Raw genomic sequence first — 22,697 nt, 5'->3', positions numbered from 1 at the left:
TATTTACTAATACAAATAATTGACAGAATTAATAAACAGATAATTAAGGAATTTAAAATACCAATTAACAAAGATAATTTGTTTAGTGCTCTCATAAGCGCTCATACAAAAAATTCTTTTTATCTCTTGTAAAAATGCGATAAGATGGGTTTCCATTTGTTATCAAATATCTTATCAAAACGTTGATTCACACGTTCGTATCCACATCCTCATCTCTGACACGATTCGAGCGTTATTCACCTGCTTATTTTACCTGCAAGTGTTAATTTTGATTCTAATCTATCTATAACGTGGTTAGTTTTGGTAAAAACAACAATGTGTTCTAAAAAGTTATTATGCTATGTTGCTATTGGCCTATGTAAGTATATAAATTAAATTAATTATATTTCAAATACAATACTTTTGAAATAATTGTTACATACTATTAAACGTATCTATTGTGCACTGATGAAAAAGCAAAGAATCGACTTGCATAAAATATAAAATATTTAATTATAATTCTGGAAATCTTAATTAAAATTTGTAAATTATATTAATCCTAAAATTATATCTTAATAAAATAGTATTAGTAGCAATTATACCACATGTACACAATATACGTATTTATGTCCTCGTTCCAGAATTTTTTAAATAAATTTTTTAAATATATATGAACATGAAACACAAAATTGAAATAAATAAAATATATACATTGAATATATGTAATACATTATTAAAAACATACATTTATAAATGTAAAGAATTGTAAAATATATTAGTGTGGTCAATAAGAATATGAATAAATATATGTAATGACAATACAAACTATATTGGAATATTATTTCTCATTCTTTTTACTTTTACATTCTTTTTACTTTTACATTCTTATTTATTAATTTTGTATATAGTAATCATGGGAATCTTTATGGATGGAGTTGAAGCAAGACGTAAAATTTTGAAAGGTCGAAAAACAATTACTAGACGTTATTATTGTAAGTAAAAAATATAAAAACAAAATATAGGGAAGATGATGTACATAATAATTAAATATATCAATTTTTTAGGGGGAACTGCAATACCAGCATGGTCTATAGTACTTCTAATAGGAATTAGCATGCTACTTGCCGGCGGTGGACTCTACGTCCTATTACAAAAATTTGTGGTTGATAATGCTGATACTGGAGAAAGCCATGCATCATACCAACCTGCATTGCAAACTGAAGCTGCACCTTAGATATCAAATGTTATATATATGTAATGTAGATAAAAAATGTTTTTATACAAAAAATTGTATGCAGTATGACAATTTATTATTTATTTTTATATAATTCTGCATTTAACAATGGATTATTTCAATCTCACTACTGATTGATGTAAACAATGATGTCGCTATTTGTACAATGGTATCCTTTTATAGCATCTCTTTTCTTACTAGTAATTTCATAAATTATGGATTATTTATATCTGGTTATGTTATCGAAAGATACGTAAATTACAATTACCATTTAATGCACAGTATGATCAAAAAACAATTACATTTTGTTTTGTACATTCCGATAAAAGAGAGTCATTAATTTTTAGATTCTTTAGATTATTCATTCAATACATATATATAATATATATTATATATGTACTTAATGAATATATGTGTATATATATATATATATTATACACTGTAGTAAATTATGAATTGGTATGAAAGAAAGAAAATCTAGGTCTTAAAATTCTCTGCGGTGATACTTATCAGGATCAAAATATGATGTTACAACAACGCGATTATTGAATTTTCGTCCTGTAAGAGTCTGCTGTGCTTTCTGACAATCAATCACACTATTAAATTCGACAAATACCTACAACATTAAGAAACTTATTAATATATTTTTATAAATTAAAATAAATTAATATTTTATTATATTAAAAAACATACTTTCCCACATCCAGGTACATCAACACCTTCTATAGGTCTAGGTATTTCCACAGATCGGACTACACCATATTTATTACACTCTTCCTTGATGTCTTCTAAGATATCTTCATATTCTTCTTCTTCCATTAATTCTTCAGGTGTTACCATATTTAGCAAGCAAAGAACCTACATATATGTCATAATACATTTTGTTAAATGCAATACGCGTGTGTTTTATAATGTATTATTAAGAAATTATGATTTAATGAATATAATGAAAAAAGTAAATAATAGATATTGGAAAAGCAGTATGCTATACATGAGGAACTATATAATGAGAAACTGGTGGAATGCTGTAGAGATTATAAGGTACTGAAAGGAAAAAGGATGACGTACAGTGCTTAAGAAACAGAGTATCAAAATAATCAAAGAAATAGAGGAACAATATTAAAGAAGAACAGTGCAATAAAAAAACAAAACTAAAAATACAAAGGGATAGAAGGGGATGTAAACATAGAGTTAGAAAACTAAAGACAGTAGTATAGTACAGGTTAAAATAGAGTATAATTTAGTATAATAATTTGGAATGGATGATAACAGAGCCAAAAAGAAGCGAGAGAAGTGTGAGTAGTAAAAGCATATGATATTTTAAATAACTTATTATCTTAAAACTAAATTCATTCCTTGGGAAGAAGCCGAAATATATATATATTTATTTATTTATTTATTATATTTTGTTTATATATATATATATATTAATATTATACATATAAATTTATTATAATAAAATTATCTTACCTCAGTAGCTGGCCCACTTGTGCCCACCATTGATAACCCAGGCACCTGAATTTGAACTGGAGCTTGTGCACCAATCATAGGGTTCTTGGCGCCTACGCTAGCTCGTTGAACAATCAGTTTCTTGTCTCCCAGCTGCATTCCATTTAATCCAGCAATTGCCTGATCAGTCATTGACACGTCAACGTACTCGCAGAATGCATAACCCTTGGATAGACCTGTAGCTGAATCCTTTACTAAATTGAATGCTCTCAGTTGTCCAAAACTCATCAGTAACTCCTTCACCTGTATTGTAAAAATAACATTATTTATTTAGTCATGTAATATTAATATTATTTAAATTCATATAGACTATGCAACTTTTAATTTTATTACAGTTCTCAACATAATTAATAAACACAGATATTTCAGATTATCATAATGACTCAACAGATACAGCAATTTAACACGTTTACTGCATATCGAAAATCTAGGACTTTACTAGGTGCTGCTCCTGATTCAACGAATTTTAAATATATCACAAAAATCCGATCAGTAAAAGCTGCAATAGACTAATTACTTATGAAAATGTATGAGTATAACTACAATCAGTACTGTTGTGTTTCCTGTCACCATTTCGCATTTGTACTTTTAGAAAAATAAAAGACTGTAATATAAATAAAAATATAATATACATAAGTAATATGAATACATATAACATAGGATAAAATATTGTAAATAATAGGAGAACAAAATAAAATTATGTAACCTGATTATAGGTCAACAATGGGCAGAATTCTACAATTACCGTGATCCAGCCTAATACAACTGAAATTTTACAGCAAACTGATAAGATCTGATAGAGTAGACTACTACCTAACATGTAACTTGTGCACATATATGAAATTTCAAATACAACTAGACGATACGCAGACAAACGTGCTAAATATCATTACATACTTCATTTTAATCTCTTAAAATTAAAATATAAAATTGATTTATAACTAAATTAGAAAATCATTAATAACATAAAATTAATTTTGGATTAAGGAAATAAGTCACAATATCATAACTTAAAACTAATATAAAAGTTGCATAATCAAAAAATAATAAATTTAGTATAATTTCATATGTATTATATCTCGCCTACTCGAATTCCATATAACATCTTCACTTAATGTCTTTTTTACATATAAAAGTTTTACTCCAGTCTGCAACAGATCTTTGTCAATGTTTTAATCAGAATACTCTTGCTCTTCAAACGTGGATTTCCCTCACATTTATTTTTGAATTCTCTCTTCAAAAAAACATGTACCTTAAAGTTACTTACATCTTCCCATTCCCAAGAAGTAACTGAAAACTCTGAAGCAAAGATAACAGCATGTTGCATTTAATGAAAACTTATTTATCTTCACCTCTAGGAGTCAAAACTCCCAGGTATTTGTGATCTATGTAACTTTATAATAAGTGTTTGTTAACACTCTAATTCATATCATCAAGATATAAATTGTAATCTCACATATGATTGCTTAAGCCATCCAAGAAATTATATGCTATTAACTAAGGTATTCCAACGAAGACTATATCATTATAAAACCATCAGGTTCGTATATTCTTATTATTTAGAAGAATAAATTACTATTTTAAATAATTATAGAGATAATAAGAAGAAAAATTCCCAAAAGTCTATAAGGAATATCACGTATCAATTAGCATTACCTACTATATTATTAATTCTTTGGCGAGTAAGCAACACGCTATTATCAATAAAAAAACTATCCAATTAGAAAACGCACCATTTGTTTAGAAGAACCGAGATCTTCTGAAAGGGGCTGCAAAAGTCGCATAAGCCCAATACGAAGGCATGAAAATGATATAAGTACTTGCCTCGAGGGACTGGGCTAGCCTCTCTCCAGGCAGTGTGGTATTTTGTCATGTTCAGTAGTAGTAGTAGTGGTAGAAGTAGTGGTAGAAGTAGTGGTAGTGGTAAGCAAATGCTTTTGATCGGCGCAACCCTAAGCTAAGAAATGGGGAGAAAGGGCACTGGTATCAGTCCACAGTTACTATATAATAACCAAACGGTTATATTTCTTTGATTGTATTATTCCATCAATGTATCACTTTAATAACACAGTATTAACTTTTTCCGACGTTTAAAGTTCACATGTACCGACTTTTATTTTTCTTACTTTCTCTTTGCACTTTGTCTTTGTATTAATGCACATTACTGATACTCGAACACATAAATTCGTTCGCGTAACCTGTAAACGTATCAAAGCACAAGGACGAAGAGCTGTAAAGCCTGTAAAAGCCTGTAAAGAAAACAGCTGCAAGAGAAAAGATACTCCTGAAAAGAATAGGTGCCAAAAGACTTGGAGCTGTTACCAGATGCACATAAGATTATGTGTTGACCCTGTAATCCCATCAAGACAAAAAACAAAAAATCTGATATACTAGGTAAAATTGATTGGTTTGTCTGTTGTAGTCCTAAAAAATCTTTTTGTATGTAATACCACTGCATGAAAACAGGCTCATTCTGTAAGAGTTTCAGATGTAAAAATACGAAGAACCTTTACTTTTGAAGAGTTCATCACCTAACAATTCTGCATGACTGCTTTAAGTATAACTATTTCTCTTCTCCCCTCCTACCCCTCCCTTTTTCAGTCATTTATTGAAAAATTTCGTATCCCCTTGGCTGGGTCCACGATGTTCCTAGAAAGACTGTAAAAGAAATGCGACTGCTGCGACTGCATGCCACCTGAATGCTGCAACGCCTCTAACCAATTTCCTATCCACTATCTAATCATGGCGCTTCGAGAAGAAATACGAGAGATGAAATTCTACATTGCCCTTAGAGTTCACTGAACACACAACTGGAATTAGAATCCAAGTCACCTAGCTAAATATAACCTAATCAACGCTGGAATCCAATGGATACACATACATACCTCTATGGCATTTCAGTAGATGACACATCTTCGTAAGTTTGATCTCCGCTAAATAGCTAAATACCTATGTAATAATTTAATCCTTTGGTATAACTCACAATGCTGAGAACTAGCATATATTTAAGGTAATCCTACAGCATTGTTATACAGCAGTGCAGTTGTTTTAATCTCTGATGCCATTTAGATATATTTAATATATTTATTAAAGCTTTTACGAAAAATACTAAATAAATATGAAATAGATTTTAATATACACATAGACATCAGTGAATAAGAACTGCTTCCAAAGGTGTGCAATTAACAAAACTATGTTGTAGACTTGTTTGCATACCTGTTCCTCATTCAAGTAATTGGGTAAACCACCAATGAAGATCTTGTGAGGAGAATCTAAAAATCAAAATATTACATTGTACTTTACATAATATTAAAAGCAAATTTTTAAACATACATAAAAATATAAAGAGTATGTATAAAACATACCGGGAACCGTACCTGGCACGTTCATACTTGGATTATCAGTCATTCCTGGCATTGGTTGATAATCATGTGGTCTTCTTATTTTCAAACTCTGTCCTTTGAAGTTGATACCATCAAATGCCATAGCTTGTGTTGTTTCATCTATCGAACGGAACTAAAAACAATTTTGTGAATATTTTGTCATGAAACTATAAAAACTATAAATTGCAAAACCTTATTTTCAAATAAACTTTGTTGTACCTCTAAGAAAGCAAAGTTTTTATCTAAATTGATCTGACATGCTAATACTGGATTTCCAGCAGCTTGAGCAAGACCAGATAGATGCATTTGTTGATTAAAGAACTCCATCATTTCTTCTTCAGTTACACCAAATGGAATGTTTCCTACATACAATCTCCTTGCTTGGCGAGTTATTGTACTACCAACAACTGGCACAGCTGCTTGTGGTGTATCTGCCACAATGTTTGCCGGTATTTGTCCTGCAGCTTGCATAGCTTTATACTGTTATAATTCAAATTAAAATTAAATAAATCTCCAGAAAAAAACTAATTTATTTTGATAACTAATTTAATAAAATTCAATACATTACCTGCAAAGGAGTAATATGTTCAAATCCAGGTGGTGGTACATCCCAATAAAGAGATGGCTTCCTCCTTCTAGAACTACGACTTTTTTTAGGAGAGCTACTCCTTTTCCTATCTCTTCTATCTTTAGAACGTGAACGAGATCGTTTTCTACGATCTCTACTACGAGATCTATGTCTTCTATCACGATCTCTATCCCTATCCCTATCTTTCTCACGGTCCTGACGGTCTCGATCTATCAATACATAAATATATAAATATACATATAAATACACATGATTTCACATTGTTATTAATAATAAAAAAGCTATTCATATGATGCTTAATGAATAACGTATGAATTTCTCCTAATGGCCTAATATATTTTTTGAAATTATTATATTTACAATTTTATAATTTTGATATATGTTAAACTTCCATACAATTTCATACATATATCAATAACTATTAACTACTATCTGTATATTTAACTTGTAATATACATATATGTATATGTTATATGTACTTAGTCATTACCTACATTTGAATGATTAAAATTACAATTCTAAAATGCATAATTAATAATTCATAATATATAAAAAATATATAATAGAAATCTTGAAAAGGGTTGATGAAATAATATATAATTATTATTGTGACGTAATACTACATATAATGAAAAATGTACCCATAAGAATGATCTTCGTAGATGCTTATTTTCAGGTTACCGATAAACTCACAAGATTTTGCAAAAAATATTTGAACACTATTTTATTCACACTGAAATTAAGTAAACGTTGAATAGTTTGAGATCTTTTAAGAAAGAAATATTGAAAAAAATGCCTCAAGATATGTTGACTCTTCTTGGGAGTATTTCTCCGGCCATTACGATCACTCACTCGACTTATTTACCTGACTGTAACGCGGGAACAATGACGAAAAAGCACAGTATACTTGACAAAGGTTTCTAAAGAGACCTTTGGGATATTTACCTCCATTATAATCTTCGCCCATTTTTCAGTTACCTAAAACGTAATTTTATTTTGAAGAAGTAATAATATAAATAACAACGAAGCTAACGAGTGTCAATTGCTCTTAAAACAAATTTTTATTCTAAAATGGCGATAGGCTAAGTAGATGTTCGCTAGGAATAATTATTTTGATACAATATCTGGTTCCAGATGGCGTAAGATTCAACCGGAATTGATTTCTCTGGTATATTATTCTGATAAATATTTAAATATAAATGTATTAAATTTTAATCAGCATAGATTGTAAATTTATAATCTGAAATTTCCCAATATTTAAACAACAACAGTTAATTGAAATAAATTTTTATTATACATAGTGGTACAAATATTATATTATACAATACTATTTTATTCGGTAAAAGATTAAAAATATTGAATTAATACTTAATTTGAGATATCATCTATCATAATAAAATCAAATAAATAATTGGATATATTTTAAAAAGTTTAACAATTTAATAAAAAATTACAAAAAATTTTAACATTTTTAATGATATATATTAAATTGTTAAGCAAAAATGTATCTAAATAGTTTCAAAGTAAAAAATTATTCCTATCAAGCTTTTTACAAAAAATTTTCATATTAATTATATTCAGATGAAACTGATATGACTAATTATTTATGAGTTTATATCTTTTTTTTAAATAAATCTGTTTGTTACGAATGAAAAATCTCAAATATACTCCAGTATTTTTTAATTTAAAAATTTTAAAATTTGTAATGTTCAATTTATCTGATGTTCCTGTAAGATTCTTCTAAGCTACCACTCGTGGCGCTTAGATAGCGACTGAGTTTGAATCTCTCAAACACTTGTATTAAGTAACGCCATTCTTTGTATTTGTACATTTCAAAATGTCCTAAATAAACTCGAAATGGAAAAAAATGTGAAATCCGTAGACTTATTTAGAAGTTATGATAACATGGAAAATAAGAGAATATTAGAAGAGCGATTGAGGAAAGCAGCCTGTGTTGGTGATACAGACGTTGTTCAAGAATTACTTAATTTAGGTGTCGATGTTAATGCACGACACTCTGTTAATGGATGGTATTTCTTTTTTAATTTATTATATGCAATTCTTATATTTTTTTCTAATAACTAATAGCAAAAATGTATAAGAGTAAAACCATACAATATCTTTCCTTGTGTACATGTAATGAAACTGAATGGCCTTGTGTCAAAAATATCAAAATAATGACATAATTAGTATTTTTCCTTTAAGGACTCCTTTACATTGGGCATGTAAAAAGGGGTACTTAGATGTAGCTGCCTTGCTTTTAAAAAATGGTGCAGATAAGAATATAAGATCTGAAATTGGAGAAACTCCAGCATTTTTGTGCATCAATCCACAAATTTTACAACTTCTAGATATGCCTCTAGTTATGCCAACTGATTCTCAAAGAGTCCTAAATGAATCAGCAGTACATAATGTTATGCCTAAATATGTAAAAAGTGATTATGTACATGGAGCTACAGATTCAGGAATTCCTAGAGTAAGAAACAATGGTTTATACCAAGATGGTGAGAAATTTGTAATAATTTTATTTTTTGTAATTTTAATGTTTGTACATATATGAATATTAATAGCTCAAGATAATGAAACAGAACATTAAATCTAAACATTTTTTAGAATTAGTATTAAAGATTCGTATTGCTGATGCCCCTGACCCAGATTTTATAGAAATTGAGTTACCACAAAGTGATTTGACATATCAAGCATTGATTTGGATATGTTGCCAAGAATTAAATGTTGAACCCAACCAAATTGTAAAATTAAGAAAACTGCCCAATACTAGGTTGAGAAAAGATGAAGATATTCAACGACTTCAAAACTTCCAAGAAATAGAAGTTGTTACAAATACTGTAAACACATATAAGTACATGCAAAATACCAATGGTATTTCAACAATGGGACATTCAGGAGTAGTAGCAAGTCCAGCAAATGGGTACCAGAGTATTTCTAAGAAAGATCAGACTATTTTATATTAATTATTGGTATCATATATCGTTTTTCTTCTTTTCATATGTAATTAAATGAAGAAAACTAACATTTAAGTAAAATAATATATATATGTAATTAGGTATGTCAAATTTAAAGTGCAATAATTAAACATTTTTAATATAACAAAGTACTTAAGGTAATAATAAGTAGAAGGATAATTTTTTAACCTTGTTTACTAGATTTAATAAAGTAATAAAAAATAATTACACTTTTTTATTTGTTTTGTTAATTTCTCTTTGTAGAAAGAAACTTTCTTTTCTTTTTAACAGTAATAATGTCTCCTTCAGGAGTAACAGTTACACTAACAATACCAGGTGCAGTACTAAGCTCTCCTGATACATTACGATATGCTTTTGGTCTCTTAGGCTGCACTATTGGCACTCTAACCAAGCATTTATTTTCTAAAAACAAATAAGAAACACATTAAACATACATATAATAATTATTAATCATAGTCATATTGTAAGTCTATTATAAGGAGGTTCTTTGGCACAGCATATTGATTTACATACACATTAAGTTTATATAAAAATATAATTTTTATAAGAATTTTCCTATAAAAATGAGAATTAAATGTAATTAATCAAAACTTACTCAATGTTGTATATATAGGGAGGCCAAGGCTAGAAGATGTTTTAATACGAATAGAACGAATATTAGCCCAACCCCCTGGGTAGTTTTTAGATAAATAACTGCATGTTGCTAATATATTTTCTATAATTTCTTCCTTTTTCATAGAGGTGTGTCCAATTTGAATTATATGAGTATCACCATAAGAATGTATTTGCATGACAGTTTTCCTCAAAGCATAATCTATTTCGTGTTTTAAATCTTTGCTATGCATTCGGATGGATGTTGGCAATTTCCTTTTCTTATAAAATTCTCTTCCCAATAAATGAGATAAATGACCAGCTATTTTTCCATCTACAAGAAAATGATCATAGCTACCAACAAGCTTCCTTTTTAATTCATACTGATCATATTCAGTTTTTACTTGATTCATTGGTATTATAGCCTTTATTCTTGTACAATTGTGTTTACGTAATAAGTCTTCATAATATTCTATCGTTGGTTCATAATCCTTTCTTCTACCTCTTTGAAGATCACCAACAAAAAGTCCAATTTCGTCATTTGATGACACTATTGAATATGGTAATAATCTACAAAATAAATTGAGCGATAAATAGTGTTTTAATAAAATTAATCATACTGATTATTAAAAATAAAAATGAACATCATTTGTGACTTTATAATCACGGTTCCTCATAAGGACCTATTGGAGATTATAAAAAAAATATATATATATATTTATAAAAAAAATATATATATATAATCATTTGTGACTATATATTATACATATGCATTAAATCACATAATATTAATATATAAAAATGATTTTTTATTTATTTGAAAAGATACGTATAATTAATGTATAACCGTAAACTTACATTCTGATACATCTTCTTGGAGTTTTAGGTACTCTAATACATGTTATTTGCATAAATATTGACTGGCTTTCGTCATCAAACAATGCATTGTTATTCTTCAGTTGTTCTTCAGTCAAATGGTTGATCACGCTAATGCATTGTGATATATGTTCTTTTGACAAATCACTCAAATGTAAGCAATCTGTATTTTCTTTGTCACTAATACTATCTTCTCTTTTTCGCTTCTGCGATTCTGTAATCTCAGAAATTGCTTTTGTATATGAACTAATTTTTGTCTTATTTTGCACATTATTTTTTTCAGAAGATTTTAATGTACGTTTCAATGTTCTATCACTGATCATTTTTGGATTTTTCTCATTTCGTGATTTCTTATTCTTTATGTGGCTGTTAACTTTCGTGTTCTGTGCACTTCCAACTTTTGGTAATTCTATACGTTTTTTAATAATTTTACGAGTAGTTACCATTTTGTACACATGGAAATTACTTATGTCCACTTTTCCGAATCTAAGAGCGGAAACGGAAACGGTTCTGTAGATAACTTTCTTGTGCTATAGCGCATAGTGCCAACCATAGATCATATGCAAGTAAAGAAGGTTCATTCATTTCTAACATTTTATTCGCAGTAATAAAAGTATATTTTTAAATCTCTTAATAATTAAAATAAATTATCCTAGTATTTATATCGTCCTTCGTGGTACAACAGAATAAATGAGATATCAATAGATAATAATATTTACATATAATTAGCGATATATAATCATTACTACTACAGTAAAGACAGAAACTAGTTGTATCTGTGTAAAAAAATATATTTATGCATGCATTATTCGTGCATAATTAAGGAACAATTGCGTATCGGTTAATTATGACATAAGTCATTATTAAAAAATGTATATTGGTTAAGTATAGTAAAAAAAAACTTTAATTAACAGAAAATAAAGATATATATTTAAAAAAATTCAAGTTAATTTTGTTATATATTAAATATTTCAATTAGCGAGTCAACCTGCTTGAATTAAAATGTAAGAACTAATTGTATAGATAAAAGTTTGGAACGTTACATGTACATGTAAGTAATTTTAAGATTAAGATATCGAAATTTTTTTATTTAAAAAGTATTGCTAACTAGAATTATAATTGACTTACCAAATTTTGTAGTACGTATATCTAAAATTTATCATGATTTATGTATTACTATTAAATACTATATATTTTCTTGTCAGTAATTAATAGTATATAATAAATTAAATTTATTCGTTATTGATAAAATAAAAATTATTTTTAAATAATTCTTTAATAAAATGTAAATTTGAACATTTAGTAATCATTCAGTATGTATTAACAATTAATTACAGTTATAGAAACATATTGACATACATTTGCAATCGAAACATTTAATAAATAAGTAGATTGCATTTTTATTACGAATACTAATGAATTGAGTAATAACCGCGAAATTTGAAATCCAAACAGATATGATATACGTATGTACTCTTCACACTTGTGTACAAAATAGCATAACATTAAACCAATAAACTTGCCTAATAATAAATCTTAAACGAATATAAACGATTAAGATCTAATTTATTTGGTATTAATATTTCTTGTAATAAATTTAAATATTTCTTCAAACAATAGCAAGGGGTGTGATGTTCTATCACCACTGGGGATAACGTTCGCAACTTACTACACCTCGGACCGTTACACTTGGTTAACCAAGACAATCGAGATCAACGATTGCTTGCAACACACGTCAAAGGTAGCCTCGACTGTTGGTCAGACCTGTTTCTTTCTTCTAAACATTTTTTTTCCTTTACCTTATTACATGTTATCAGTTTTTATACTAACAAAGGTTCATATCGTTTTAGTGTTATTACAGCACCGCTCGAACAGTGTATCTTACTAACTATCAATTTTGTCTCATAAAAGATTAGAAACAGCTGTCCAATGATAAGATAAGTGACAATGATAGAAGATCAATATGCCACGACTAATATTTGTCACACTCTATCGAAAAATTCGGAAATACGATGCGCGGGATTTCACGATACGCGAAACTAATATTATTTCTATGCGTTGGGTCCATAATATTTTGTGCAATTTTTGGTACTCTTCCAAGTATCCTCAGAAGAGTTAATAATGTGGTTGTGAAACAAATGAAACACCGACAACAAATAAAAGAAGAATTACTAAGAAATGAACAGGTACATCTGTATTTGATTTTATTAAGATTAATCTATAATCCTTTTTCTTTTGATTGTGCTATTATGAAAATGAAAAAGTTTATATATATTTCCTGTACTATTGAGTAAAACACGTTAGTAGTTTAAGTAAGTTTCATAGAGTCTCTATTAGAACTTACATGTACAGGGTTATCCACTTAATTCGGAACCCGCGCTTGCGAGAACATAAGAAAATGGCAACAGTGTAATATATGCACTTACCACTACAATCAAATGTCCCTCGCTATCTATGAGCTGTTGCTAGAAGTATAATTAGGTGAGAACATGAAGTGGTTTAGTTGTCGTCGGAGCACTTTAAATTTGATGTCACAATAAGAAGACGATCGCAGAGAAAGCGAATCTCGCATTTTCGTGTCCCTGCGGGCTCCTAAACCACCCAAGCAAGCAAGTGCACCTGGTTCTGTTCCCACATGTAACTTAATTTTTTCTTTAAATAACTGAAATCTTGGATTATATTTACCTGAAATTGAATTTATTTGAAATTAATTTGAAAAAATGTAATTACAATGTAATTTTTTTTATTTAAAAGTACACTTAATTGCCAGGATTATTAGCGAATTACAATGAAATTGTTCACATTTTTACAAACATTACGGCTCTTTCTCCATATTGTTTAGTAATGTTTATTTTCAACGTATTAAACATTTTCTTCTACATCGTACTCCAAAAGTTATTCACGATCACTTTCTACAAATTGACCGTTATTACCTGATCATTCTGCTGTGAATACGTCGAATGTATGAATAAAAATTGAACAGAGCAATTGAGATACGAGATACCTCACAGAATTCTAGTTTAAGAAAATAGAAATTAATTTAATTCTTGTATTGCAGTGCTTGAGTTCGGACTACTCAGCAAAGGCTACTTGTTTATGACACAATCATTTATAAATCATCAAAATAAAAAAATAGTTCTCATATTTTTTTATTTCATTGTTATAAAGTTGTTTTTAATTAGATTGTTGAGATTCTTATCAACGAAATGATATTGAACATGGTTATACCCTTGAAAGATGGACAGTTCAGTGAACTGCATGGGAGACGGTATCTATGTTCGTTCAGACATAACATTCTGAGATTGCTTTCTTTACAACAATTTCAATTTTAAATAAGAAAGATTTGTTATAATTACATTTCAGGTAAGCATAATCCAAGATATCAGTTATTTAAAGAAAAAATTAAGTTACATGTGGGAACAGAACCGGCTGCACTTGCTTGCTTGGATGGTTTAGGAGCGCGCAGGGACATGAAATCGTCGGGCGAAAACAAGGGATTCGCTTTTTCTCAGTGATCGTCTTCTCCTTATTGTGTCAAATTTAAAGTGCTCCGACGATAACTAAACCACTTCACGTTCTCGCCTAATTATACTTCTAGCTCATAGATGGCGAGTGACATTCGATCGTAGTAGTAGTGTATGTTATACTGTTGCCATTTTCTTATGTTCTCGCAAGCGCGGGTTCCGAATTAAGTGAATAACTCTTATAGCATTACTAATTTGCGCCTTTATCCGTATCAGATTGAAACAACGTCTGTACTTGGAAAATGGCTCTTGTCTTCTGAAGGAAGTTTAACACCACCGATAATAAATAAGAGAAAGGAACCGTATTTAATCTTAATTTGGAAGCACGGAATGTTTTTGGAACGTAGGCACATCAGACGTTTTACGAATAAAAAGTTAATAAAATTATATTAAAAGCTTGTTTGTTATGAGATATAAATATGCACTTGTTAATTTACAGTAATGCTTGCTGAATTTACAATAAATCAGGTCTTTGTATTATTCAGGTTGTCTCACCTGATATGTTGATTTATGTCACTATTATCATCCGTAACAAAAAATACTTCAAATAAAAATAGAATGGTTGCGAAGGAGGTACATTAATCAATGCACCTCGATATTGTCTGTAAAAAAGTATTGATCCCTGTATATCGAAAAGTTATTGTTAAAGTAAAAGTTAACTGTAAAAGCTTTCGTACGAAAGATAAGGAAAACAAATACAAAAGTATTGCCTTATGTCTTTCCGTATCTTTCACACAATAAGGTTTACAAAATAAAAATTGAAATATCTATTAAACTAGTGGCTTTTCGACATAAATAGGTTAATAATTTTTGTAGAGTATCTCGATCTGCATTAATTAATGTATTAAAAAAAGATATGATTCTATTTAGAAAAACAAAAAATTTTTTTTCAGATGTTCACATGATCTTTACACGACCACCTAAAGAAAAACTAATAACATCAGAATATGTCCCCCTTGAAGCCATACAATTTTTATCCGAAATATTTTTCATTACGAATAATAATAATCACATAAATCAAAGTGACAATATCAGATGAGACACCCTGTGTAATTCTCGCTGAACAAGTTGCGATTTTTTTTTGCAATACTTTTCAATTTCTCGATAAGAACAAATGACAGATATAACGAAAGCGAATTAGAAAGATATACATAGTGTGTCAAGAAACAACGGTCGAGCCCTGACGCTCTCAAAGAATGTCGCATACGTTACGATGAATGATCAAATTATACAAATATCAACTTCTACTAATTTTCATTTTATTTTCTCAATTTCTATAATTTCTATCTTATCAATACAAATATAATGATATAAATAAGTTTTATAGATAACAATATTACTAATTAATAAATTAGTCACAGAATTATCAATAATTTCCAGGATATAAAACGAATTTCTGTTAAAACTAATTTGAGTTGTCTTGTTATTAAGTCATTTATTCATTTCATTCAATCATCTCATTACATAAAAATTCTATACAATGTGTCCGGTCTATCTGGAAACGTTCAGACATCTCGAAAAATATGAATGACACGAAAAAGTGTTTCAGACAAAACTTGTATGATATCAAGGAGGACATACTATATCCTTGTCTATTTAACCATGCGATAACGTTAAAACATATGAAGATTATATTACATTTTTCAAAGTCAATCCTATGAAGGTCATATTAAAATTTTCAAGTAGGTATCTGCATTTTTTATTATATATACTTGGCATTGAGACATTTTCCAAACGTTACAAACTTGTGTCTCCCACCATGTGCTATCGAAATACGAACTTCTAAATTCGATAAAGCGATACAAGAAACTAAAAATGAAAGTGACTGACCGACTGACTGTTTTGGAAATATATACCAATGGTGGCATTATGAAAAACATCTTTATGTATCCTAGTGATGTATATCGGATGACGCTAATGTCGACGGCATGCAGCATGTCGAATTTAAAAGTTCGTATTTTGATAATAAAAAATGTAGATTCCCATTTGAAAATTGTAATAGGATCTTCAAAGGACGTTTCATAGTCACCGGAAAATCAAATGAGCAAGAGTATAGTATGTCACTTAAAAGTGCTCGATCGTCGTTGCTTGATATACTGTCTTTCTCGTCTATCCTTCCTATATCTATTCACTATTTTCGACAATCGGTTTAATAAATTCGGACTATATCGAGTTTGGGATATAAAGATGTGAGTTACTGAAATGTAGGTAAAGCAATTGTATGAAATTAAATTTAAACGAGTATTACTGTAGTAATATTAGTACATATACTTTAAACTATAATTCTATTTAACTTTGAACTGAAATGTACTTCTATTTTAGGTTTTCACCTTGGGAAAATTGTACAGTAAAATGTGTACTAAGTTACCAATCCAAAGATTTAAATATAGCAGATGCAGTTGTGTTTCATTTGCATCTGACACAAAATGTACTGGAGTTGCCAATCAGAACACGATGGAATCAGAGGTGGATCTTTTTGACTGATGAATCGCCAATACACACTTTTATCTATGGAAATCAACAATTGTCTAAATATAATGGTTTATTTAACTGGTCAATGACGTATCGAATGAATAGTGATGTGCCAATACCTTACGGCAGAACGATTTCTACTTCGTTTATAAATTCACCAAATATAAATTTTTCGAAGGATCTGATACAAAAATCAAAAACTAAACTGGTCACTGTGATGGGTAGTAATTGCGGGGGCACTAATGATCGATGGAAATATATTAACGAATTGAAAGTAATTCTCGGTAGTGATCTTGATATATATGGAAAATGTTTAAATGGTAATACGACCGCATGTCCGGGTCATTTCGATAAAGATTGTTCTGTTTTAAATTCCTACAAGTTTTATTTAGCTTTTGAAAATTCAAATTGTAGAGAATACTTAACAGAAAAAGTATTCTGGCATGGTTATCACAAATTAGCAATACCAGTAATAATGGGTGCACCAAAGAAAGATTGTGAGAAATTATTACCACCACATTCGTTCCTTCACGTTAGTGATTTTGTTAATCCAAGAGCTTTAGCAGATTATATTCGCTATCTTAATAAGTACGATGATAAATATTTCGAGTTCCATGAGTGGCGTAAATATTACAAAGTAATCAACGAACATGGTTATTTTGGCAGCATGTCACGACATTATTGCCGTATTTGCGAAGCTCTTCATTATAATTCTCCTGCCCCCAAAGTGTACGAGGATATGGAATTGTTTTGGAACAAAAAACGAGATTGTACTCTCTGATATATTTAAATTTTATTTGTCTTTGTATTATATTGTTATCACTGTTTAACGTTACTGAATTAAATTTTTATCTGTTAAACTTATAGTTTATTATTTTTTGTTTGTAATTGTTTTGTTTTGATTATCGCGTAATACTTATTGTAAATAAATTGAATAAAAACATCAATTTACATATTTCATTGTAATTAAATAACAAATAGAAAATGTACGCATAAAATATAATAATTACGTATAACGTATATATAAGAAAAAAATATTTAGCTATGAATTATATAACATACTATTGCAAAATTTTTTATCTTGAAAGTGTAAGGTCTGCAGACGAATGTCTGCGAAATAAATAGATAAAAAATAGTATTAGGTTAGAATGTTTGACTATTTTAATATTAACATTGTACGTATCAAAATAAAAGCTTCAATCATGTTACGTAAAACTTTTTCCGACAATATTTATGAATCTTTGTAAGATATGGTAATAAAACATTTTATTGACAAATTTTTCAAAATAGATTCGTGAATGTTCCAATGTACAGTTTCGTAATTTCAAAACTCTGTTACGTTTCCACGGTGCTAAAACAACAATATTTAGCGAAATATCGTATTGTTTTTTATCCTATATTACGTTGTAAAATACATTGCGTCAATCCTTCTGTAATTATGGCTTCAAAGTGTTTTAATGGATGTAACGATCACTACAATGGTGTAACTATTGACTCAAATGACGAAGTTTGTACATCTGAAGTGTTCGCTCGTCGTCTTACAGGTTTATAACATAAAATGATAATAATTCTTAAACATATTTATAAATTATTACTTATTTTATCAAAATTGAGATACTTTGACAAAAATTTTTGTTAGAAATTAATATTTGTTTATTATAATTTTTGTAGCATCTTTACAAAAATGGAAAGAAAATAAAAAACGCACAATATGGTTCCGTGTACATTTACCACAATCAGAATGGATACCGTTACTTGTGAAAGAAGGATTCAAATTTCATCATGCAAAACAAGAATATGTTATGCTTTATCGATGGTTAGTTAAAGATGAGGAATGCAATGTTCCACACTATGCACACACCAATTTAGGAGTCGGAGGATTTGTCTATAATGAGGAAACTAAAGAAATTTTAGTTATCAAAGAGAAATATGCAAATGGTCCACCTATTTGGAAATTACCAGGTGGTTATGTGGAACCAGGTATACAAATTTTTTATAAACTAGTAAATTAGTACAGTATAGCTAATAATCTTTCTGTTATCATATATGTACTTCATGTTTCTAATATCATATATAATATATAATAATTTTTTATCAGTTTTTTATTTTATTGTAGAAGAAGATTTGGAAGAAGCTGTAAAAAGAGAAGTTTTAGAAGAGACAGGTGTTCAAACTACTTTTAAATGTATAATAGGTTTCAGACACGTTCATGGTTACGCCTTTGGCTGTTCTGACATATACATGATTGCTTATTTATCACCTATTAATATCAATATTAAAAAATGTGAAAAAGAAATTTCTGATTGCAGATGGATGAAGGTAATTTTTATTATTTGCTCATAAATAGTTTGTTACTGTAACTGTTTATTGTTCTCCCAGGTAAATGATTATTTAGAGCATCCAGAAGTATCTGAAAATAATAAACAAATTGCAAAAAAGATAATGGAATTTTTCAAACACAAAATGGGGATTGTTGTGAACCATGAAATACATTTTGCAACAAACAAACCTATTTGTGTATACAGCATATCCAAAATCGGTGATGCATAGCATTACACAGAATGATTAAAATGTATACATATGGCCAATTAATTTCATAGTTTAGAGCGATCTAAAATAATAATTATCTTAGAAAATGAACAAATCAAAATAAAATTTAATGTTTTAGATACATTTTTTAAATATAAGAAGTATAAAATATTTATCTTATCTTATATAGAGTAAATTAATCAAAATTATAAAGAAGTAATTCACACTATATAAGCTAAATAAAGGATAATTTAAGAAAAATAAAATTTATTGATTTCATTAAACATTCTATTACTATGTTATGTATATACAGCTTTGAATTAATTATATAAGTTGTTTAAATTCTGTAACTAAGGATTATAACATTAGGATTATAACATAAGGATTATAAAATCGATATAAATAACAAATAAACTGCAAAAATACATGTAACAAATTGTGACGTATTATATGTATACATATCTAAATTCCGTTTTCCAAACTTATGAGAAAAATGGAACGAAAAGTGCAAATTTAACTTAAGAAAAAGATAAATAAAGAAGATATACAAAAAAGAGGAATATTATATTAAAAAAATTGTATTGAAATATTTTCATACCCAAACGTTCCTTGAAAACCCAGCTTTATGTTGGAAAGTAGCTTCTTCAGTTTTGTTTACATTCTTCTTTGTCACACTTTAGTCGATGATTGACAAGTTCTCCATGAAGATGGAAGAGCACGTATTTGGTTAAGGTTAAGGTTATAGAATATTACTTTGTTGACAATTCGACTAATTTTTCCTGTAAGAAATATTACGTGGATAATTTGACGAGAATTCATATGTAGAAGAGTGTTCAATAAGGCACAAGATTTGTTGCCAAGATGAGTAAGATGTATACAACCGCCAACCTTTCGGACAAAGAATTAAAAGAAGAAGGAAATCGTCTTTTCAATCTTCACAAATACGAGGATGCTGCGCACTGCTACACCAAAGCAATTGTGAGTGCCACTATGAATCTATGCAGGCAAGTTACGACATTGCATCTCATTGCTGCAGATTAAAAATCCAACCCAAGCACTATACTTTACGAACCGAGCGCTGTGTAACCTGAAATTGAAACGATGGGAATCGTCCTGTCTAGACTGCAGACGTGCTCTCGATATTGATCCATGTCTGGTGAAGGGTCATTTTTTCTTGGGTCTAGCTCTTCTTCAAATGGAACTCTTTGATGAAGCTGTTAAACATTTACAGAGAGGTACGTACCTATATTTTTACTTAGGAATTTCACTGGCTTTTTCTTCTCATATGTTTCTTGCAAAGATTTCACTGTAGGTAAATATTCCGTGATAATTTCATAGTCTATATAAAATAATTATAAATTACACGAATAATATCTCGAAATTGACTAACGTTTATGATTTAACCATTTTATCAGTTTCATAATTCATCAAAAATAAATATTACATATTTGCATTCTGCAGAGTATCTTTTAATGAAAAGAATCTTATTTGGTCTCTAATATAGTTTGGCAATATACTCATTTGTGTATTTACATATTTATGCATTTATGTATCTTTAAAGAAGTTGCGCTATATTATATTTTTAGTACTATAATATATTATGTATATATATCAGAACATAATTATACAGAAGTATTTCATGGATATTCTTTTTTATGGTATTCATGGTTTTTACGACAATGTGAAACTTGTCCTTCACATGGTTACACATCTGAAACAACTACTACAACATAGCTGTGGATTTGGCCAAGGAGCAAAAGCTAAATTATGGAGATGATATGACCAGCATTTTAAGGCAAGCGCGAAAACGTTGTTTCCAATTGAGAGAAGAACAGAGAATTGCACAAGATATTGAATTACAATCATATCTCAATCAATTGATAGTAGAAGATGCTGAACGAAGTTTAGCAGCTTTAAAGGAGCAAGAAGCAGCTAAAGATGCAGATGGTAAAAGTGAAGGGGAAGCTTTGTCTATTGAATTAACAAAAAAGAAAGAAGAGGTAGAAGAAAAAAGAGATATGTATATGGCTCACCTTAATGATCTATTTGCAAAAGTAGATGAAAGAAGAAGGGTGAGTTTATATTTTTTAATCATGTTTAGTTATGTATAAATTAAAATAATTATATATTATTTGCAATTTTTATAAATATATGGAACAGAAACGAGAAGTACCTGATTATTTATGTGGTAAAATTAGTTTCGAAATTTTGCAAGAACCTGTAATAACACCAAGTGGAATTACATATGAACGAAAAGACATTGAAGAACACTTACAAAGGGTAGGACATTTTGACCCAGTTACTAGAGTTCGTTTAACTCAGGATCAATTAATCCCTAACTTAGCAATGAAGGAAGTAGTAGATACATTCTTGCAAGAAAATGAATGGGCATTATATTATTAATATGTAAAGTTAGGTCACCACCATATTTTTATGATAAATAATTACATCTATATTACGATTATTTTTGGGTCCCGTTATTTTATGTAAATGTGCATATCATTGCCTTGTCAACAGTAACTACATCATATATTTATATGAAATTAAACTTAATTCTTTTTTATATTAATAGAATGTATTTAATTTATACATGTGCAATCATTGATTAATTAAATAAGATTGACAAATCAAAATTTTTGAGAAATATTTCTTTTAGTTGATGAATTTGTGTAATTTATATATGAAATATTGAAAATAGTACACATAATACCTTCAAATGGGTTGTTAAGTAATATAGGTCATATAAGAGTGTTAAAACTGTATATGTTTTTCTGATAAATAATAAATTTATTGTTTGACGTATAATTAAATATTTTAATATTTCCCAATTATTTACATAATTAAATAAAAAATTTTGTGATATTTTTAACTGTGTTTACTTACATTAATATATAGAAAATGAGTGTTTCGTCCAAGATCTGCTAGTGTGAACTCTCAGTAAGGCTCTCACCTAACAGACCTATACCTTAGACACAACGAGAGAAGACAGAAAGTGACATTAATATATAGTATATATTACAATAATAT

The 22,697-nt window shown here is 28.9% G+C and overlaps 7 protein-coding genes and 1 long non-coding RNA gene across 13 annotated transcripts; 5 read left to right on the top strand and 3 right to left on the bottom strand.

The window, feature by feature from the left end:
- The first annotated feature begins 28 nt into the window (after positions 1-28).
- Positions 29-1,272, top strand: LOC117233836. Its single transcript, XM_033494457.1, has 3 exons — positions 29-358; positions 888-971; positions 1,044-1,272. Exons 1-3 carry the CDS (start codon positions 316-318, stop codon positions 1,211-1,213), a joined length of 297 nt encoding a protein of 98 aa, XP_033350348.1. The 5' UTR covers positions 29-315; the 3' UTR covers positions 1,214-1,272.
- Positions 1,268-7,661, bottom strand: LOC117233827 (splicing factor U2AF 50 kDa subunit). 3 transcript variants are annotated; one of them, XM_033494443.1, is made up of 8 exons: positions 7,640-7,661; positions 6,674-6,903; positions 6,325-6,585; positions 6,088-6,238; positions 5,939-5,994; positions 2,684-2,965; positions 1,907-2,071; positions 1,268-1,829 (listed from the first exon to the last, which is right to left on the bottom strand). In XM_033494443.1, the coding sequence occupies exons 1-8, from the start codon at positions 7,659-7,661 to the stop codon at positions 1,698-1,700; spliced, it is 1,299 nt and encodes a 432-aa protein (XP_033350334.1). In that variant the 3' UTR covers positions 1,268-1,697. The 3 variants fall into 3 exon arrangements, with proteins under 3 accessions (XP_033350334.1, XP_033350335.1, XP_033350336.1); XM_033494444.1 differs by having other exon boundaries at positions 1,698-1,829; positions 6,100-6,238; XM_033494445.1 differs by lacking the exon at positions 7,640-7,661 and adding an exon at positions 7,336-7,619 and having other exon boundaries at positions 1,698-1,829.
- An 804-nt stretch (positions 7,662-8,465) lies between these two features.
- On the top strand, positions 8,466-9,893 carry LOC117233834 (ankyrin repeat domain-containing protein 40-like). Its single transcript, XM_033494455.1, has 3 exons — positions 8,466-8,724; positions 8,900-9,198; positions 9,308-9,893. Exons 1-3 carry the CDS (start codon positions 8,552-8,554, stop codon positions 9,664-9,666), a joined length of 831 nt encoding a protein of 276 aa, XP_033350346.1. The 5' UTR covers positions 8,466-8,551; the 3' UTR covers positions 9,667-9,893.
- LOC117233830 (ribosomal L1 domain-containing protein 1-like) lies at positions 9,769-11,708 on the bottom strand. The gene is made up of 3 exons (XM_033494448.1): positions 11,128-11,708; positions 10,274-10,839; positions 9,769-10,080 (listed from the first exon to the last, which is right to left on the bottom strand). Exons 1-3 carry the CDS (start codon positions 11,589-11,591, stop codon positions 9,905-9,907), a joined length of 1,206 nt encoding a protein of 401 aa, XP_033350339.1. The 5' UTR covers positions 11,592-11,708; the 3' UTR covers positions 9,769-9,904.
- Positions 11,709-12,045: 337 nt separating this feature from the next.
- On the top strand, positions 12,046-18,005 carry LOC117233829 (glycoprotein 3-alpha-L-fucosyltransferase A-like). 2 transcript variants are annotated; one of them, XM_033494446.1, is made up of 5 exons: positions 12,046-12,196; positions 12,766-12,886; positions 12,996-13,331; positions 14,886-15,043; positions 16,992-18,005. In XM_033494446.1, the coding sequence occupies exons 3-5, from the start codon at positions 13,158-13,160 to the stop codon at positions 17,920-17,922; spliced, it is 1,263 nt and encodes a 420-aa protein (XP_033350337.1). In that variant the 5' UTR covers positions 12,046-12,196; positions 12,766-12,886; positions 12,996-13,157; the 3' UTR covers positions 17,923-18,005. The 2 variants fall into 2 exon arrangements, with proteins under 2 accessions (XP_033350337.1, XP_033350338.1); XM_033494447.1 differs by lacking the exons at positions 12,046-12,196; positions 12,766-12,886; positions 12,996-13,331; positions 14,886-15,043 and adding an exon at positions 16,695-16,858.
- Positions 18,006-18,214: 209 nt separating this feature from the next.
- LOC117233832 (nudix hydrolase 8) lies at positions 18,215-19,733 on the top strand. Of its 2 annotated transcripts, XM_033494451.1 has the most exons (5): positions 18,215-18,316; positions 18,432-18,685; positions 18,813-19,121; positions 19,258-19,460; positions 19,521-19,733. In XM_033494451.1, the coding sequence occupies exons 2-5, from the start codon at positions 18,448-18,450 to the stop codon at positions 19,689-19,691; spliced, it is 921 nt and encodes a 306-aa protein (XP_033350342.1). In that variant the 5' UTR covers positions 18,215-18,316; positions 18,432-18,447; the 3' UTR covers positions 19,692-19,733. The 2 variants fall into 2 exon arrangements, with proteins under 2 accessions (XP_033350342.1, XP_033350343.1); XM_033494452.1 differs by lacking the exon at positions 18,215-18,316 and having other exon boundaries at positions 18,397-18,685.
- On the bottom strand, positions 19,445-20,403 carry LOC117233837. 2 transcript variants are annotated; one of them, XR_004493423.1, is made up of 3 exons: positions 20,269-20,403; positions 19,651-19,768; positions 19,445-19,551 (listed from the first exon to the last, which is right to left on the bottom strand). It is a non-coding gene; the product is annotated as an uncharacterized LOC117233837 (long non-coding RNA). The 2 variants fall into 2 exon arrangements; XR_004493422.1 differs by lacking the exon at positions 20,269-20,403 and having other exon boundaries at positions 19,651-19,786.
- Positions 20,332-22,475, top strand: LOC117233833 (E3 ubiquitin-protein ligase CHIP). The gene is made up of 5 exons (XM_033494453.1): positions 20,332-20,408; positions 20,496-20,648; positions 20,707-20,905; positions 21,405-21,742; positions 21,831-22,475. The coding sequence occupies exons 2-5, from the start codon at positions 20,532-20,534 to the stop codon at positions 22,071-22,073; spliced, it is 897 nt and encodes a 298-aa protein (XP_033350344.1). The 5' UTR covers positions 20,332-20,408; positions 20,496-20,531; the 3' UTR covers positions 22,074-22,475.
- Positions 22,476-22,697: the final 222 nt, after the last annotated feature.

The sequence above is a fragment of the Bombus vosnesenskii genome, unplaced genomic scaffold (genome assembly GCF_011952255.1).
Source record: "Bombus vosnesenskii isolate JDL3184/JDL3185 unplaced genomic scaffold, Bvos_JDL3184-5_v1.1 scf7180000013299, whole genome shotgun sequence".
NCBI classification, from domain to species: domain Eukaryota; kingdom Metazoa; phylum Arthropoda; class Insecta; order Hymenoptera; family Apidae; genus Bombus; species Bombus vosnesenskii.
The sequence above is the reverse complement of the archived record's forward strand: the minus strand, read 5'-3'. Positions and strand labels throughout refer to the sequence as shown.

Bases quoted from the DNA above. Each gene is read 5' to 3' on its own strand.
- LOC117233836 (XM_033494457.1), top strand. From the start codon at position 316: ATGTGTTCTAAAAAGTTATTATGCTATGTTGCTATTGGCCTAT. The intron at 359-887 runs GTAAGTATATAA...TTTTGTATATAG, and splicing joins CTATGTTGCTATTGGCCTAT to TAATCATGGGAATCTTTATG. The intron at 972-1,043 runs GTAAGTAAAAAA...TCAATTTTTTAG, and splicing joins AATTACTAGACGTTATTATT to GGGGAACTGCAATACCAGCA.
- LOC117233827 (XM_033494443.1), bottom strand. From the start codon at position 7,661: ATGGGCGAAGATTATAATGGAG. The intron at 6,239-6,324 runs GTACAACAAAGT...AATTGTTTTTAG, and splicing joins AAAACTTTGCTTTCTTAGAG to TTCCGTTCGATAGATGAAAC. The intron at 1,830-1,906 runs GTATGTTTTTTA...TTAATGTTGTAG, and splicing joins ATGTACCTGGATGTGGGAAA to GTATTTGTCGAATTTAATAG.
- LOC117233834 (XM_033494455.1), top strand. From the start codon at position 8,552: ATGGAAAAAAATGTGAAATCCGTAGACTTATTTAGAAGTTATGATAAC. The intron at 8,725-8,899 runs GTATTTCTTTTT...TTTTCCTTTAAG, and splicing joins CGACACTCTGTTAATGGATG to GACTCCTTTACATTGGGCAT. The intron at 9,199-9,307 runs GTGAGAAATTTG...AACATTTTTTAG, and splicing joins CAATGGTTTATACCAAGATG to AATTAGTATTAAAGATTCGT.
- LOC117233830 (XM_033494448.1), bottom strand. From the start codon at position 11,591: ATGGTAACTACTCGTAAAATTATTAAAAAACGTATAGAATTACCAAAA. The intron at 10,840-11,127 runs GTAAGTTTACGG...TTTATTTTGTAG, and splicing joins CCAAGAAGATGTATCAGAAT to ATTATTACCATATTCAATAG. The intron at 10,081-10,273 runs GTAAGTTTTGAT...ATTTGTTTTTAG, and splicing joins CCCTATATATACAACATTGA to AAAATAAATGCTTGGTTAGA.
- LOC117233829 (XM_033494446.1), top strand. From the start codon at position 13,158: ATGCGCGGGATTTCACGATACGCGAAACTAATATTATTTCTATGCGTT. The intron at 13,332-14,885 runs GTACATCTGTAT...TATCCGTATCAG, and splicing joins AATTACTAAGAAATGAACAG to ATTGAAACAACGTCTGTACT. The intron at 15,044-16,991 runs GTTAATAAAATT...CTTCTATTTTAG, and splicing joins AGACGTTTTACGAATAAAAA to GTTTTCACCTTGGGAAAATT.
- LOC117233832 (XM_033494451.1), top strand. From the start codon at position 18,448: ATGTACAGTTTCGTAATTTCAAAACTCTGTTACGTTTCCACGGTGCTA. The intron at 19,122-19,257 runs GTATACAAATTT...ATTTTATTGTAG, and splicing joins AGGTGGTTATGTGGAACCAG to AAGAAGATTTGGAAGAAGCT. The intron at 19,461-19,520 runs GTAATTTTTATT...TTGTTCTCCCAG, and splicing joins CTGATTGCAGATGGATGAAG to GTAAATGATTATTTAGAGCA.
- LOC117233833 (XM_033494453.1), top strand. From the start codon at position 20,532: ATGAGTAAGATGTATACAACCGCCAACCTTTCGGACAAAGAATTAAAA. The intron at 20,649-20,706 runs GTGAGTGCCACT...TCATTGCTGCAG, and splicing joins ACTGCTACACCAAAGCAATT to ATTAAAAATCCAACCCAAGC. The intron at 20,906-21,404 runs GTACGTACCTAT...ACTACAACATAG, and splicing joins TGTTAAACATTTACAGAGAG to CTGTGGATTTGGCCAAGGAG.